Below are 18,062 nucleotides of genomic sequence, written 5' to 3'. Positions count from 1 at the left end.
GGGCATATCCGCCCATAGGGTGAACAGCTTCTCAACCAGTGAACACTGTAAGGGGGGAGCATAGACGCAGCCCAGTATCAAGGGATCCTCCCCAATCATGCCTTGGATGAATAAGTAGCACCCCTGTGTGTCAGCCCACTGTTTGGAGTGAACGTATGGGATTCTACGGTGCACTAGTATTGCTACCCCCCTCGAGCCCCTCGTAAAGCCGGCATGGAAAACCTGCTGGTACCCATATCACTGCAGGCAAAGGGCCTTTGTACCCATTAGGTGGGTTTCTTGCAGCAAGAGGATGTCAGCTCTGGCCCTCTTGGCCTGGCAAAGAACAGCTCCGCGTTTAATTTTATTTAGGGCCCTGCGCACATTTCAACTGACAATACGGAAGGTACCCAGGGACACCCACCCACCTGCAGAGCGATCAGCCATTAGGGAACGGGCATTGCCATGGCATGGACGTAGGGCAACGGGAGCGCATGCGTGTAGTGTAGTGGACCCACTGTGGAATTGCAACTCATACTCTGAAACAACCCCCCAACAAACCCCCACCCCATACCTCAAAAACGCTGAAGTATCTCTCGCAGTGGGGTGGACTACCAGTCTACAATGGGGACACAAGGGCCAATCGATCCCCAACTTACAGCCCATAGCCTCCGGGCATAACCCCAACCAGCGTCCAGTAGGCAGGGGTTCAGCCCACGTTAAGGCTCCCCTGACAAATTTAATACAGAGCAATCACCTAAGCAGTTAGAAGAGCAAACCGGCACCACCTGGATAACATAGGTCAAGGTTCCAATGTCTGTTGGCCTGGAGCAGAGCCCCCTCGGGAGGAGGCCTCGTCAGACTTGGAACATCGCCGGGATCTGGATCATATATCGCCCCTTTGCTGCTAACCCCGGGGTCCCCTCGGCGCGACATCACTCGAGGAGTAGTCTGATTCCTACCCAGGCAGAGTGTGCACCCGCACCCAAACCATTTTCTCTGTCCAATTAAAGACTTCCTCCGGAGTATCAAAGAAGTGGGTGCGGAGCGATACACCACTCGTAGGCGAACCGGAAACAAGAGGGCATGTGGGAGCATGAGTTCTTGTAGTCGGGCTTTCGCAGCCATGAATGATTGACTTTGTTGCTGGACCAACCGTGTGTAGTCCGGAAACATGAGTATTCTGGCATTCTCATAGAGCAGGGGTTCTTTGGCCCGGGCTTGTTTCAAAATGGTGTCTCTGTCAAGATAATTTTAAAGTTTTGCTATTATCGGCGGGCAGGCCCCCACCGGGGGCTTCTGGATCAGCGCTCTATGGGCCCGCTCTACAACAAAGCACAGGGATAAGGCCTCCGGAGGGAGCCAGCTCTCAAGCCATTGTGTAAGGAAGCGTTCCATGTTACCATTTTCGCAACCCTCTGGAAATCCAACGAATCTCAAATTGTTCCACTGGGCCCGTCCTTCTGCATCTTCGACCCGGAGCGCCAGATCTTTCTGAATGTTCTCCATATTCTCCACCTTTTGCTTCAGAGTCACCACATCGTCCTCTACTACTGAGATGCGGGTCTCCGCCTCCGTAATGTGGGATACTGCGTTCCGGAGGTCCTGGCACAGCAGCATAACGTTCGAGCCCACCGCCCCGATTTTGGCATCCAGCATGTCCCTGGATTGGGTGATTGCCGCCATCAGGGCCGCATTGTCCGGCATGGCCTCCTGATGGCCCCCAGCAGCACCAGCTGCCACCCTGGGCCAGTGAATTTATCTATGGGCCCGTGTTTGGTCAAGCCCCCACCGCCCTTGTCCCTCATCATGACTGCCCTTAGTGGTCGCCCTAGGTACAAGCGAAGCCTGGCCAGGTGACAATGCAGGTATGATCCAATTAGTCCAGGACCCAAGCTGACTTTGGAGGGGAGGCCCCCCGAACCCAGGGCCAGCAAACCTCCTCAAGGGCCCATGTCTGGGGCTGTGCAGTCCTGCCGCCGGCAGCACCCCTGGGGCCCCCCGGCCCAACCAACCGTTGATAAGAATGCTCCCCAGGGGGAGAACTCGTGTGGCCCGCACTTCTGGTGGCACACCCTGGGGGCTGCACGGCCCGACTGGCCGCCGGTGCATGAGACCCCCGGGGGCGGGAAGATATCAGGGGGGAAGAGAAGAGAAGAGAAGAACGGAAGAGCGTCCAAGGATGGTCCGGCAGCCGGCCTGATCTCCTCCCCACACGGCCCGATTATGCCGCCGATCCCCTGCAGTAGCTAACAATGTAGGAATGGGCGCAACCCACTCCCGTCGCCATCCTGTAATGTAATGTAATGTGGTATTTATAAAGCGCGTACTGTCGCTCCGAAAGGAGCATCCTGGCGCTGATGTGCAACAAGAAACTAAGGTAGAGATAGATTGCAGCTCAGACCACTGAGTCCGTTGCTTTAAAAATCCATGTTTTCAGTGCCGTGAGGAAGTTACTTTCCATGGTATGGAGTCTGATATCTACCGGGAGGGTATTCCAGGCCTTAGAGGCCAGGACCATGAGAGATTTCCCTCCCTTGGTTTGATATTTGAATTTTGGAATGTTAGCTAAATTAGTGCCTGCAGATCATAGCGCTCTTTTAGGGGAATAGGTAGAGAGCCTATACGAGAGGTACCTAGGTTTCTCCTTATTAAGGGCTCTAAAGGCGGTAAGAAGGATTTTAAAAAGAATCCTCTTGTTGAGAGGAAGCCAATGCAGGCTCCTGAGAGCAGCGGATGCTGAGGATCTGAGCGGTAATCTCAAAACTAGGCAGGCTGCTGCATGTTGGACACTCTGAAGTTTCTTCAGGGTGGTTTTCTTAGCACCCGCCAATAGGCCATTACAGTAGTCTAGGCGAAACAGAATCAGAGCCACCACCACTGACTTTCTGGATTCTACTGGGAGGAAATCAAAAAACTTTTTTAGGGATTTAATAATACCAAAGCATGTCCCAGCAGTGGCTTGTGCGTGCGAATCAAAGGCCAAAGCCGAGTCAAATTTGATTTTTCGCTGTTTCTACAGTTTCCGGGGGGGGGGGGGGTGATGAGCCCGTCGGCCACCAATCCTGTGGTAGGAATTTGGTGTTTTTACCCATAGGGAGGATTTCAGTTTTGGTTGGGTTACACTTTAAATGATTCTCATTCATCCAGATGAAAACATTGGTTAGGCAGTTACGAAAGTTTTGTTTAGCCAATGATGAGTGTTTATCCAGTGCCACGACCAATTGAGTGTCATCGGCATAGGAAGTTACTTTTATGCCATAGAAGAAAATCAATGTTATCAAAGAGGCCATGTATATATTGAACAAAAGAGGACTTAAAGAAGCGCCTTAAGGAACGCCCACCGTAATATCTTTTCAGGGGAGGTGAACGGACCAAGTGAGATTGTTTGCTTCTGGTCAGAAAGAAATGACTTAATCCAGTTGAGGGCAGTACCCCTATCCCACACGCTTTTAGTCCTTCAAGGAGAATAGGGTAAGAGATAGTATTGAACGCTGCCGAGAGGTCTAAAAGAATCAAAACAGCATTTTTGCCTTCATCTTGGATGCATCAAATGGTATCAGTCAGTTCGATCAGGGCAGTCTCAGTGGAGAGCCCCGCGCGAAACCCAGATTGTTGGGGTGAAGGATATTATGCGTTTCGACGTAGTTAGGCAATTCCTGATGGACCTTACTTTCCGTTATTTTACCAAGAACCGATAAGAGTAAAATGGGACGAAGATTAGAGAGCAAAGTGGGCTCAACTTTGAGGTTTTTCATAAGAGGTATGACAGACGCCTTTTTCCAATCAGAGGGCACAATACCGGACGGGATGGAAAGATTGACTAAATCATTTATAATCGGATTGACAATGTCCACAATTTGATGCAGAATAAGTGGGGGGCAGGCGTTGTCGGGGGATCCTGGTTTACTTGCCAGGATAGCTTCCCGTGTCTGAAGCAAAGAGGCCAGTTGGAAGCACCTTAACGTATCCGGCCGAGCCACGGCCCGTATACCGGAGTCCATCACAGCTGTAGGGTAATTAGGCAGAAAAGCCTTCTGAATGTTTTTTATTTTATCGTCGAAGTAGTACGCGATTTGATCACAGAGGGAATGAGAAGAGGGTATTACCGGCTGAAGAATTTTTGGGTGAGTACAAGATTTCACTATAGAAAAGATAGTTTTTTGTCCAAAATTTTATTATTAAATATTCCCTCTTGGTGTTTTTTATGAGTGAATGATAAGATTACCTAAGTACAATGAAGATCATTTTGGCCCTAGGGTCATATGCCTTCCTCCACTTGCGCTCACTCTTTTTACAGAGCAAGTGGGCTTCAGTGAGGGCTTGAGTATACCACTGGGCATTAAGCTTGTTTTTGCAATTTATAGATTTAAGTTCCTTGCTTGTAACCTCAGGCCCTGCACACTCAGAGACTACAGGATTCATCCATCCTTTGTCGAGGCTCCAGTCTCTGAGGAGATATCTCACCAGTCAGGTGGCACAGCACCACCCTCCCCAGCCACACCGCCGGGTCATCAAGCGGCAGATGTGGAGATCCTCGCCGTGCCAGCCCCTGTAATCTAGCTGGGGCCCTCCGCAGATATCCCTAATAGCGTCCTCAGAGCAACAACCAATTCCCCCACTTGCAGGGTCTTCCAACGGTGTGCGCCTGGTCCGACTGACCTCCAAAGTGGTGGCACATATGAACGGTGGAGGGGGGTCTCTCTCACGCCCCAGGCGACCTCGCCCGACTATCGGCCATTGATATCCCCAGCCCCGGGGGGCCTTGCGGTCTGCCTCACCGCTGATGCTGCAGACCGCTGGCTAGGGAAGGGGGAGAGTCAAGTGGGGACGGGTACCGGGCCAGCGGTAGGCCCCAATGCTCCTCACTCCACGACTCGATTCCGCCGCCGACCAGCCAGGTCACTCCCGGTGTGGGGAGAAGCCCCACCTTGCCTCACCACTAGCTGTCGTAGCAAGCCTCAGCAAGGCCTGCCAGTGCAAGGGATTCGCCCTTCTTTGCTCAGAGTCCTCAGACCAATGGTAAGAAGTTGGCACAGAAGCTGGAATAGAAAACAAAGTATTTATTAAATCTCATGAGGTGGAACCACAACCATACAACACCCTTCGGTAGTGTATGAAGTAGCACACCGACTAGAAGGAGCTTAGTCCTTTTATACCCACACAGGGGCTGAAATGAAGGCGGTACAAGGCACAGAGTGTTGGTTTCAAATACGAGTAGGTCATACAGAGAGTGTGCTAGAAACACGTGGGAAGGGCGGACAGTAAGCTAATTCTGGTGGACACATCTTGACAGTTACAAGTTAGGAACAGCTGTTAGCTTTACTGGACATGTGCAAAGCAAAGGAGGATAAATATATCTAGTTTCTAGGTAGATTTTAAGAGCAGTTACCAGGAAGGTAGGACAGAGCGCATGGTGAGCACATGGCAAACAAAATGGCCGACAGAAATTAAAAATGGATTCCATAAACGGACAAGATAATCTTTAAATCCAGGATGTCTTCTGCTAATGCTTAATTTAATCGCTGCTAATTTACAACATAGCCACTGCCTCCACCAAGGCTCCAGTCTCCAGGGAACCCCCCCCCCCCCGCAGCCAAGGATGTTCGGGCGCAGGTCCCTCTCCAAGCCGCTCACCACCTGCGCGATCTTATGACCGCAGCTGCATCTCCACCTCCGATCCGAGCAGGGGCCGCTCCGCAGGGTCACCAAGCCGCCTCTGCCTCTCAGCGCCGCCGGGGCACCCCCCGCAGCCCACCACCGCCACCAGCCAAACAGGATCACCACCCTAGGCTATGCCGCAGTCCATACGTTCCCCGCACACCCAGCCAACAATTGTCCCAGATGCCTGGAAATCGCACCAAATGCCCTCCGGGATTCACAGAGCTGCTGGAGCGTTGCTGGAATCGCTAATGGGTCAGGAGAGCAAGGATAATTGCAGGATAATTGGCGGGCTGGACGGAGCTCGCTTAGCAGATGTCCACCATGATGGCTCGCTAAGCCACAGCCCCAGGTATTTACTTTTTAAAAACTTAAATATCTGTCTGGGTTCAGATGTCATTAATTGGATTTGTATTAATAAAATAGAGCAGTATCTCAAAAAAAAAACACCACACACACACTCAGTCACACACTCTCACACCGACACACACACTCTCACTCTCTCCCACACACACACACCCTCACTCTCTTTCTCACATACACACTCACTCTCTCACACAGACACCCTCTCACTCTATCTCTCACACACCCACCCACTCTCTCTCTCACACACACACTCCCTCACTCTCTCACACACTCACTCTCACACACACACCCACTCACCCACTCACACACACTCACTCTCTCACACACATTCACTCACTCTCTCTCACACTTTTCTGAATCCTGCCACATTTCTCTTTGTCTGCATGTTCACCTGCACATTTTGCTGCACTCTCCCTATCCGTGTCAGGATTGTTTTTCTTAAAAATACAACTGTTTGTTAATTTGTCTTCTACTCTGATAGTATGCATGTCTAGGGAAAGGGGTGGGGTCAGAATAACCAGCCAATCACCGGAAGTGAGGTGGAGGAAAGGGTCCAAACCTCAGTTCAGCCCTACCTGAATCAACATCTCCCGTCAGAGAGATATTCTTGGGATGAATACCTCCTCTGAATCTCCAGATGTGTGTCACCCAGTGCAGGGAGCATAGGAGAACCTAGGGTCTAGAAAGTGTCATCATGGAGATGCTTTTTGGTATGAAGTCTGACATTTTTTATACCTCGTCCATGTCTCCACGATATAGACCATACCCTAGAGCCAGGTCAAGATTTGTACGCCAGGTGGTATGTCTTAGCACCTTGAGAGAAAAACACTACACCATGTCGCAGCACAGTTCTAGGAAGAGAAAATTTAATGATGGACATATATCTTGAAGTGAAGATGTATGACTAGTCTCATCTGATTAATTTAGGAAACCCTCACACTCTGAGTACACCTGTGTGTGTGTATGTGCCTGACAAGGGGAGAACTAGGATGAACAACAGCTGGAAAGCATCCATATATATTATTTCTTGTGCTAAGAATGTGTCACTACACATATTTTCGCATACATGTCCTCAGTACTTGTTTATTTTGTGTCACTGGCACATTTTCCTCTTCGCTACACTCCTGATATGTTCTATAAGCTACAACACTGCTCTTTTAATGTAACAAAACATTGTATCCTGTATTTTGCCCCAGTAAATAAATACCGGATATTTCACTGGGAATTCCTGTGTGTTTTTCTGACACCACCGAGCAAGTCTTATTGGCAGGTGGATACCTCCCCTGTGAAAAAGAAATATTATGGACTACACCACACAGTTTATTGTTTATTTGCTCAGAAATACTTACCATGGATGTTTCAGGTTTGGAGTGTGGCACAAGCCATTTGGTGATGGCCTCCTGTGTGTGTCTGCATTCAGTGTGTACACGCACAGTGTCAACATCTTCAGTTTCATCAAATCCCATTGCAAGATGGCGGTCGTGTGGCGCAAATTGAGTCAGCAGTGATGTCTTAGTTTCCCCCTATCAGCCTGACCATATTCCAGATATGTTCTATGCTACATTTATAATTTATGCTCAGCCTCCATTTTTTGTCTCTACAACTCTGCTTTGTTTCCTATCAGTTCTCCTCAGGGTATTTGGCCTGTATTGGGCTTTTGATTCTTTACTGTGAACTATTTGCTGTTTGGCGAACAAAAGGAGATGATGGACGGAGCGTTGAAACTTTTCAGACACTCACCCCCAGTCACATATCTGGGTTGAATGCATCATCGTTCTTTAGCTCACTACACCACCCCAGTTTGGACCCAGCCATATGCAAATCAGTCTTGACCCTGTGCCTAATGGGAACAGTCCAGACCGAACTGCCAGGCCAGGTCCTCCCTGGACCAGAAACAAGCATCCTGGGACCAGTTTCTGGGTAACACCCTTTATCAGCCAGGCTAGCTTGAATCCAGTGGTAAAGTGAGCAAGGGGCCCACGTCTGGGCATACCTATCCCACGTAGGGCGAATAAAGCAAATAAAAGTAGATGATGGATGGAGCGCTGAAACTTTTCAGACATTCACCCCCCAGTCACAGATTTGGGTTGAATACATAATCATTCTTTAGCTCACTTCGCCACCTCAGTTCAGACCCAGCTATATGGAAATAAGTGCTGAACCTGTGCCTCATGTGAACAGTCCAGCTCGAACTGCCAAGCCAGGTCTTCCCTGAACCAGAAACTGAAGTTATAGTTACTGAACAAACTGAAAAATCATGATATTGGCCAGTTACTATTAGTTGAGCACTCCTGCCATGCAAACCATAACTTGCACCCCGAGCATGCAGTCCATAACTTGCACCCCTGCATGCAGTCAATAACTCGCACCCCTGCAATGCAAACCATAACTCGGACCTTTCAGCTGCCACGCCTGCAAGTTCTCCTGCATCCGGACCAGCCTCGCACCAGCACCCGCCAAGTCAAACACCAGCAGCACCCACCTCAAGTGCATCCTGCTCAACACCCGCTCCGTCCACAGACACGCCATCGAACTCTGGAACCTCCTAGACACCACAGCCCCTGACGTTGCCTTCCTCACGGAGACCTGGATGAACGCCTCTTCAGCTCCCGACATCGCCATCGCTATCCCAGAGGGCTACAAGATCGTCCGGAGGGACCGAAACGCCAACCAGATGGGAGGAGGCATCGCCATCATCCACAGGAACACCATCCGTCTCACGACCAGCACCGACAACACCCTGACCAGCGCCGAACACCTGCATTTCCAGATCCACACCAACCCGAACACCACCCTCAGAGGCACCCTGATCTACCGACCCCCTGGACCACGCACACAATTCAGCGAGGACATCGCGGACTTCGTCAGCCCGCATGCCCTCCCCTCCGCTGACTACATCCTCCTGGGAGACCTCAACTTCCATCTAGAGAACAACAACGACCGCAACACCAGCACCCTGCTCGACAACCTCGCCAACCTGGGGCTCAAGCAACTGGTGTCCACCCCCACCCACCTCGCCGGACACACACTCGACGCAGTCTTCTCTTCCAGCACAGACATCGACTTCAGCCACGCCACAGAGCTTCAATGGACGGACCACAGCTGCGTCCACTTCACCTTCAAGAGAACGACGACCCACCAACACCAGCAACAGGCCGCCCACAGAAGCTGGAACAAGATCACAGCAGACCAGCTCGCCACCTCCCTGAGCCAGCACCCTCCTGCCAGCTCAGCGAACCCCAGCCAGGTCGCCGACAACCTCACGAAGTGGATCAGCAACTGCGCGGACGAACTCGCCCCACTGAGGACCCCGCCTAGCAGACCCGGCAGCAAGAAGGCTCCATGGTTCACCGACGAACTCAAGAGCTCCAAGAAGAACTGCCGAGCCCTCGAGAAAGCCTGGAGAAAGGAACCGACACCGGACAACAGGACCTCCTTCAAACTTGCCACCCGGAAACACCACCAGCTGATCCGCGCCACCAAGAAAACAGCATTCAAGGACCGGTTGGACAACAACGCACACAACTGCAAGGAACTCTTCAACATCGTGAAAGAGCTTTCCAACCCCAGCGCAGGAAACAACGACATCACCCCATCGCAAGACCTCTGCAACTCCCTCGCTTCATACTTCCACAACAAGATCGCGGACATACACAACAGCTTCTACAACCAACCAACGCACACCATGACCGAACAACCACCCCCCACCACCACCCTACACGCCTGGACCCCGATCAGCACCGAAGACACCATCCGCACGATGAACTCCATCCACTCCGGATCACCGACCGACCCCTGCCCTCACCACGTCTTCAACAAGGCCGACGCTGTCATCGCACCCCACCTGCGAGACATCATCAACACATCCTTCGACACCACCATCTTCCCTGAGAGCTGGAAACACGCCGAACTCAGCGCTCTACTCAAGAAACCAACTGCGGACCCCACCGACCTCAAGAACTACCGCCCCATCTCGCTCCACCCGTTTCCAGCCAAAGTCATCGAGAAGACCGTCAACAAGCAGATGGCCGCCTTCCTCGAGACGAACGGATCCCTCGACCCCTCACAGTCCGGCTTCCGAGCCAATCACAGCACCGAGACCGCCCTCATCGCCGCCACCGATGACATCCGAGCCCTGATGGACAATGGAGAAACAGCGGCCCTCATCCTCCTAGACCTCTCCGCGGCATTCGACACGGTCTGCCACCGCACCCTAGTACGGCGCCTCAGCAACATCGGAATCCAGGACAAGGCGCTGGAATGGATCATCTCCTTCCTCGACGGAAGAACACAGAGAGTCCGCCTACCACCGTACAAGTCAGAGGCCTCCGAAGTCATCTGCGGCGTCCCTCAAGGATCATCTCTGAGCCCCACCCTCTTCAACGTCTACATGAGCCCCCTCGCGGCCATCGTACGCAAACACAACCTCAGCATAATCTCCTACGCCGACGACACCCAGCTGATCCTCTCCCTGACCAACGACCCCACCGCCGCCAGAGCCAACCTGCACGAAGGGATGAAAGAGGTAGCCGAGTGGATGACGACCAGCCGCCTGAAACTGAACTCGGACAAGACGGAGGTCCTCATCCTGGGCCCCTCACCCTCCGCCTGGGATGACTCCTGGTGGCCTCCCGCCCTGGGCACCGCACCCAAACCGACAGACCATGCACGCAACCTGGGCTTCATCCTGGACTCCTCCCTCTCCATGACCAGGCAAGTCAACAACGTCTCCTCGGCGTGCTTCAACATCCTACGCATGCTACGGAAGATCTTCTGGTGGATCCCCACCGAGACCAGGAAGACCGTCACCCAGGCCCTCGTCACCAGCCGACTGGACTACGGCAACGCCCTCTACGCCGGTACCACCGCCAAGCTCCAGAAGAGACTCCAGCGGATCCAGAACGCCTCAGCCAGACTCATCCTCGACATCCCACGAACCAGCCACATCTCCGGACATCTGAGAGACCTTCACTGGCTCCCCGTCAACAAAAGAATCACCTTCCGCCTCCTCACCCACGCACACAAAGCCCTACACGACCAAGGCCCGAGCTACCTCAACAGCCGAGTCAACTTCTACGCTCCCAAACGCCACCTCCGATCAGCCAACCACGCCCTCGCCGCCGTCCCCCGCATCCGAAGAGCGACTACAGGAGGAAGGTCCTTCTCCTACCTGGCCGCCAAGACCTGGAACTCCCTCCCGACCAACCTGCGCCTGACCCAAGACCACCTCTCCTTCAGGAAGAAGCTGAAGACCTGGCTGTTCGAGCAGTAGCGCCCCCCCCCCCCCAGCGCCTTGAGACCCTACGGGTATGTAGCGCGCTTTATAAGTGTCATTGATTGATTGATTGATAACTTGCACCGCCATGCAAACCATAACTCGCACCTCCACCATGCAAACCATAACCGCACCCCACCATGCAAACCATAACTCGCACCCCACCATGTAAACCATAACTTGCACCCCTGCCAATCAAACCATAACTTTCACTCCTGTCAGGCAGTCCATAACTCGCACCACTGCATGCAGTCAATAACTTGCACCCTTGCCATGCAAACTATAACTCGCAAACTGCCATGCAAACCATAACTCACACCCCGGCCATGCAAACCATAACTTGCACCCCCACCATGCAGTCCATAACTTGCACTCCTACTATGCAGAACATAACTGGCACCCCAGCTATGCAAACCATAACTTGTACACCAGCCATGCAGTCCATAACTTTCACACCCGCCATGCAAACCATAACTTTCACCCCTGTCATGACGCCCATAACTTGCATCCCCGCCATGGAGTCCATAACTCGCATCCCCACCATGCAATCCGTAACTCACACCCCGATATGCAACCATACCTTGCTCCGCCGCCATGTAACCCATAACTTGCACTACTGCTATGCAGTTTGTAACTCTCACTTTCACCATGCAAACCATCACATGCACTCCCACAATGCAAACCATAACTTGGAATCCCGTCATGCAAACCACATCCATAACTCTCACCCCGGCATGCAAACCATAACTTTCACTCGTGTCATGTAGTCCATAACTTGCACCTGCCATGCAGTCCATAACTCATACCCATTCCATGCAAACCATAACTGACACTCCCACTATGCAGTCAATACCTCGTACCCCTGCCATGCAAACTATAACTTGCACTCCCGCCATGCAGTGCATAGCTTGCACCACCTCCATGCAAACCATAACTTTCACTCCTGTCTAGCAGTCCATAATTCGCACCCCAGCCATGCAGTCCATAACTCACACCCCCACTGTGCAGTCCATAACTTACACCCCTGCCATGCCAACCATAACTTGCACTCCCGCTATGCAGTCTATAACTCGCACTCCCACCAGGCAAACCCTAACTTACACTCCTGCCAATCAGTACATAACTCGCACCCCCACCATGCAGTCCATAATTCGCACCCCTGCCATGCAAACCATAACTCGCACCCCCACCATGCAAACCATTAGTTGCACTCTCGCAATGCAGTCCATAACTTGCACCCCCGCCACGGAAACCATAACTTGCACCCCGCCATGTAAACCATAACTTGCACTCCTGCCCTACAGTCCATGACTCACAACCCTACCATGCAAACCATAACTTTCACTCCTGCCATGCAGTCCATAACTCGCACCCGGCCATTCAAACCATAACTTGCACCCCCATCATGCAAATGATATCTTGCACTCCCGCCATGCCACACATAACTCCCACCCCCATGCAAACGATATCTTGCACTTCCGTAATGCAGTCCATAACTCGCACCCCTGCCATGCAAACCATAAGTTGCACTCCCGCCACGTAGTCCATAACTCACACCCCTGCCATGCAAACCATAACTTGCACCCCGCCAAGTAAATCATAACTCGCACCCCGCATGCAATCCTTAACTCGCACCCTTGCCATGCTATCCTTAACTCGCACCCCGCCAATCAATCCTTAATTCCGACCCTGCCAAGCAAAGCAAAGCTTGCTCTGCTCATGCTGCCAACAGCAAAACAAGTTGAAGGAGACCTTCTCTTGGACAGTTGCAGTCAGATCCAGTGATTAGTGATTTACAAAAATGAGGCTGAGACAGCTAAATTGCACCTATCACTAGTAATAACGTATTTACACTTTGGTGGTGCAACATCTGGGAAATCAGCCACCTAACTTCCCATACGGCACAGAGTTCCACAGAAACAATAAGAAAAGGTGATCAGCACCCACCATATACCTGATTCAGTGTCTAAGCTGCACAGCCAAACACAATTCTTATATATGGCGCAGAATCCTTTAAAAATGTTCATCAGGATATCCTTCATATATGTCTTCTTGTCTTTTTTTGAAAAATTCTCTGTAGCCAACGTGTTTCATCCCATAACTGAGACTTCTTCAGGCCTTGGAGTATGGTATAGTTTAGTTAATATACAGAAATTCTCTTGCCCTGCAGCACAGACACATAGCATTTCACTTGAGACCAAAGGTAGAGGCTGAGTTACAGAAGTTGGAGAAAGTAGACATCATTGAGAAGGTAGAGGGCACCACTCCATGGGTGTTACCCATTGTTGTCACCAGCAAGCCTAAGCAGCCAGGTGTGGTGAGGCTGTGTGTGGACACGTGGGTACCAAATGTTGCCATTACGAGAGGGAGGCACCACAGTAGACAACCTAGTTGTTGATTTGAACAATGGTTCTCCAGGGTGGACTTCCCCATTGACTACCACAACAACCTGCTATACCCCAACTTATGCTACATTACTATGTTCTCTATGCACGTGGGCCTCCACTGCTACAAACGGCTACATTTCAGCATCTTCAGAACTGCTGAAGTATTCACAAGTGTGACCCAGGAAGTACTGTTGTGCCTGGGGGTGTTCTTTAACTTGAGTGATGACATTTTGGTGTATGTATCAGCAATTATAGAAGAACACTATGCCTACCTGAAGAGAGTGTTGCAAAGGCTGCATAAGAGAGGTATAATGTTGTACAAGGAAAAGTGTGCCTTCATGCAAACTATTGTGTGATTTGGAGAAAGAGCGATTATTGTTGACTAAATAGTGTTTCTGTGTTGTTTCGATTGTTGTGTTTGGGGAGGAATGTAATGTCAAAGTATACTTTTTTTTATTGAAAAAGTCGTCACTGAATTACACAGCTGTACGCCTACAACCCTGTGGCCAGCCGCTTGTCAATATAAAGCACTCTACACAGCTTCTTAGCCCACATCCCGGTGGCAGGGCACCGTCACCATTAAGGATAGGAGCTCTCGTCAACGTGTCGTCCACGTACGCTGTGAATCAGCAATCTCAAACAATGCACAACATTTATAAAAAACAGAGAGATGTCAACCCTACCCACCGCTATCAGGACTCAAACTTCTTAAATCAGGTTATAACCAAGGAGCCTATATGTTGTTGCCCTACTGAGCCAGATCCCTCCTGCTGAACTACCCCTATGCCGTCTGATTACCCACCCAAGTCCCCTCTGCTACCTAACAGTCTAAGCGCAGCCCCTTGCCCTGCAGGTTGTGTATGCTCACTGTCGCCATAAATTGCTATTGTCAATGAGGCAGGGGTATTGGCACCCACTTCTGGCTCTGTGATTGTCTCTTCGGTAGGGCCTCCCCCTTTATTATTCAAGTATGTAGTGTATAGCCCCCAGAATTTCTTTGGTCTATTCCGGGGGCGGGGGGGGAGCAGCTCGCTGAAGTTTTCTGATTGCGTACAGCAATAAAGGACATCTCGTGACCACTTTGTCACCGTGGGCAGGGGACCCCTCATCCAGCACATCGCTACTCTACATTTGACCATCACCAAGCCCATGTCCACCAATCTGCGGATTGCCTTTGGCAATGTTTTGGAATATCCCATCAGTGCCAGGGCCACGTCAGGAGCAACCTCCAAGCCCACCATGATGCTCAGCTCTCGAAATACCTTTTCCCAATACTGATAAACACCCAGGCAGCTCCACGCCAAGTGCATGAAATCTGCTGACTGGGAGTGACATCGATCACAGGTCGCCTCCTCTCAGCCCGTATCTTTGCAGTCTCTCCGGTGTATAATACACTCTATTGATGTATTTAAAATGTATGAGTCTGTGTTTGCCATGCAATGATATTCCTTCCTTGTTGCTGCAGCAATAAGACCACATGGCATCGTCTATTGTCATGTCCAGATCGCGTTGCCAGACTAGTCTGGCCCTCGTATACTGGTTCGCTCAGTGGGACATTGCCAACTTATATATGTTGGAAGCAATTTTCCGGGGTGACTCAGTTTATATGAGATATTTCAGCTCTTGTTCCTCTGGGGGTTCGTTTATGTCGTCCCCCAATTGTTGATTCAGCGTCCTGCGCACTCTATGGAAATGGAAGCGCTGCAGCACTGTGGAGTCTTTGCAATGCCGCCTTAAAACGATGTCAAAGTATACTTCTGGAGTGATAGAAGTGTACCACTGGGCGGGGGAAATTGTTGTTTACACCTCTGACAAAAGGGTTTAATGTTTTGGTTCAGCAATAATGTCAGGCTGAGAAAAAATCACCCACACCAATTCCAGGGCAGGTGTTCGTACCCCAAATGAGGTGTATCTCCTGTTACTGCTGTGCTCAACCGCGCCCTGCCAAAGGGACCTCGAGAAACTGGGTCTATTGCCAGGAAGCCACAGCCATTAATGTTGTGGTGTCAGTTTAAAAAATCTGAAATCCAAAATGAGAATGTTTATTTCAAGAGAGGCATTTGAGATTCCCTAAGGACGGGCTCCTCAGTACGAAACAATCCTTTATAGAGGACGATAGAGAGACTGCATGGGTTGGGCCAACGTTGCATTGTACACTTCCTGATTAGCAGTAAATGGTTACTAAACAGCACAGGAGCAGATCCTTCCAATCCACCAAAACTAATTCAATCTTTTATTGTGGGAGTTGCACTCACCCTGTCATGAAACTGGATTTAGAAATTTGGAACAAGACTTGTTATCAGGCTCTAAGAAGTGAGAAGAAGGCTTGTTAGCGGGCTCTGAGGAGTGAGAAGAAGCCTTTGTTATTAGGCTCTGAGGAGTAAGAAGGAGGCTTGTAATCGGTCTCAAAAGAGTGAGAAGAAAACCTGTGATCAGGCCCTGAGGAGTAAGAAGGAGGCTTCTTATCAGTCTCAGAAGAGTGAGAAGAAAACCTGTGATCAGGCCCTGAGGAGTGAGAAGAAGGCTTGTTATCTGTCTCTGAGGACTGTGAACAAGTCTTATTTTCAGGCTCTGAGGAGTGAGAAGAAGGCTTGTGATCAGACCCTGAGGAGTGAGAAGAAGACTTGTTTTCTGGCTAGGGGAATGAGAAGAACAAATGTTTTGTAGCTTTCATTGGAATTGTCACCTGATTCTCGAGAGACGGTGCATTCGACAACTGATTGATGATCAATTTGTCCTATAAAACCCATTAAAAAAAGCCACCAAACTGACCTTTTCCTCATCTATTGGATTTAGACTGGATATGGTTGACAGTTCACCTCTTTCATTCTTTTATTTGAATGTGGATCTAATTACCCAATAATTCCATTTAGTGAGGCTGCATTAAAGGATGTTGGATCTCAAAAATGTATATTGTTTTTCAAAGGTGGCATATCAGTCCGGAAAATAGGAGTAGATGTTTCTGTTTTTTAACTTTGGCTGGCTTGAAGTAATGTATGTTACAGGCACCCCAGTATTCTTGACATACAAACATACATTTTCTACAGTTAACTTTAAGAGTCCAGTCTGCTGAGATACATTGCTTTTAGGTAATTGAAGCTGGCCTGATTTCTCGAATACATCATGCCAATTCAACAAGATTGAGGATTTGGAATTTCCCAATCTAAATGTTATCTCCTTGTTTCCTGTGAAAGCCACTTTAGGGGTTGTGGTCGCCTATTTTATCCATCATAAATGTCAGAAGCTTGGCCCATGCTTACCTGAGGACGGTGGGGTAGAGCTCGGCGGTGTACAGCATTGCATTAGTGAAGGCGGCTTCAGAGAAACCTTTTCCTATAATGGCGATGGTTGTTCGCAACGGGCCAAGAGCTGGAGTTAGTGAAAACAAAGACAAAGACCACAAGAATTATGAAGATGTTGGTTACAAACATGGGTTGAATTATAGTTACAAAGCTAACTATTAAGCGGAGCTTGGGGTCTGATGTAGAGTTTGGTGAACGGGTTATGACAATACAAACGAGATGGCTGTACCTTATTGCAAATGTTATAGGATATAATATGCTTGTAATAAGGTGGACGGGATACCTTCCAGGTTTGTGATGGAGTAACCTGTCCATCAAACTCATGCTCATAATGTTATCATATACTGAGAAAGGGCCAGTCTAACAAAATTGAAAAGAAAAGCAGTTACTACACGCCATCCAAATATTCAAACTTATTCTCAGCACATGATGGTGGAATACTACGCATACTTTTCTTATCCTAGTTCACATTTAAAGAATGTCTTTTCAGGCTGGCCTATGCGATTGATCCTGTGGTTCTGGGCTCCACAGACAGATTGGATAACCTGATCTTCAGGGTTCCTTTTTAAATTAACTCTAAAGTCCTGAAGAAGTCCCAATTCTTGGCCGAAACTCTCAATAAATGTGTTGGAGTGAAGAAACTGAAGAATGATTACATTTAACATTAGCCTAGGTCACATATGCATTTTTGAATTGCGTGCGGTCCACTTACAGTTTGGCAGTATTGGAAGGGAAGTTGTAAACCATCAATTCAAGGGTCAACCCACAGAATTGTCATCTATACTACTATTATAAAGAGAGAACTTGCACCTTTGAGCCAGGTAAACTCGGGAACCACAGCGCCAATCTACACACCCGATACATTTTTGAAAATGTCAGGGTGTGTAGAAGGACATAGGAGATATAAATTTTTAAAAAAACGTACATTTAAAAAATTAAGTTTAAAAACAAAGTAGTTCCCTGAACGTAGCGCCGGCTGGGACGTAGCGCTGACGAGACCTAGACGTGCGTGATGACGACACGACAGGCGGGGAGGAGCGGTGACGAGCGGTAGACTGCCTCACTCGAACACCATTACGTTTGACTAAGTGC

The 18,062-nt window shown here is 49.8% G+C and overlaps 1 protein-coding gene across 1 annotated transcript in view; it reads right to left on the bottom strand.

Moving 5' to 3' along the window:
• LOC147706703 (solute carrier family 22 member 7-like) overlaps window positions 1-18,062 on the bottom strand; it is a 225,690-nt gene that overhangs the window by 3,971 nt on the left and 203,657 nt on the right. Inside the window, exon 8 of the mRNA XM_086925332.1 lies at window positions 16,929-17,037. Within this exon, the coding sequence (XP_086781458.1) occupies window positions 16,929-17,037 (109 nt within the window). The remainder of the gene's footprint in view (window positions 1-16,928; window positions 17,038-18,062) is intronic.

Source organism: Lissotriton vulgaris, chromosome 6 (genome assembly GCF_964263255.1).
Source record: "Lissotriton vulgaris chromosome 6, aLisVul1.2, whole genome shotgun sequence".
Lineage (NCBI taxonomy): Eukaryota > Metazoa > Chordata > Amphibia > Caudata > Salamandridae > Lissotriton > Lissotriton vulgaris.
The sequence above is the reverse complement of the archived record's forward strand: the minus strand, read 5'-3'. Positions and strand labels throughout refer to the sequence as shown.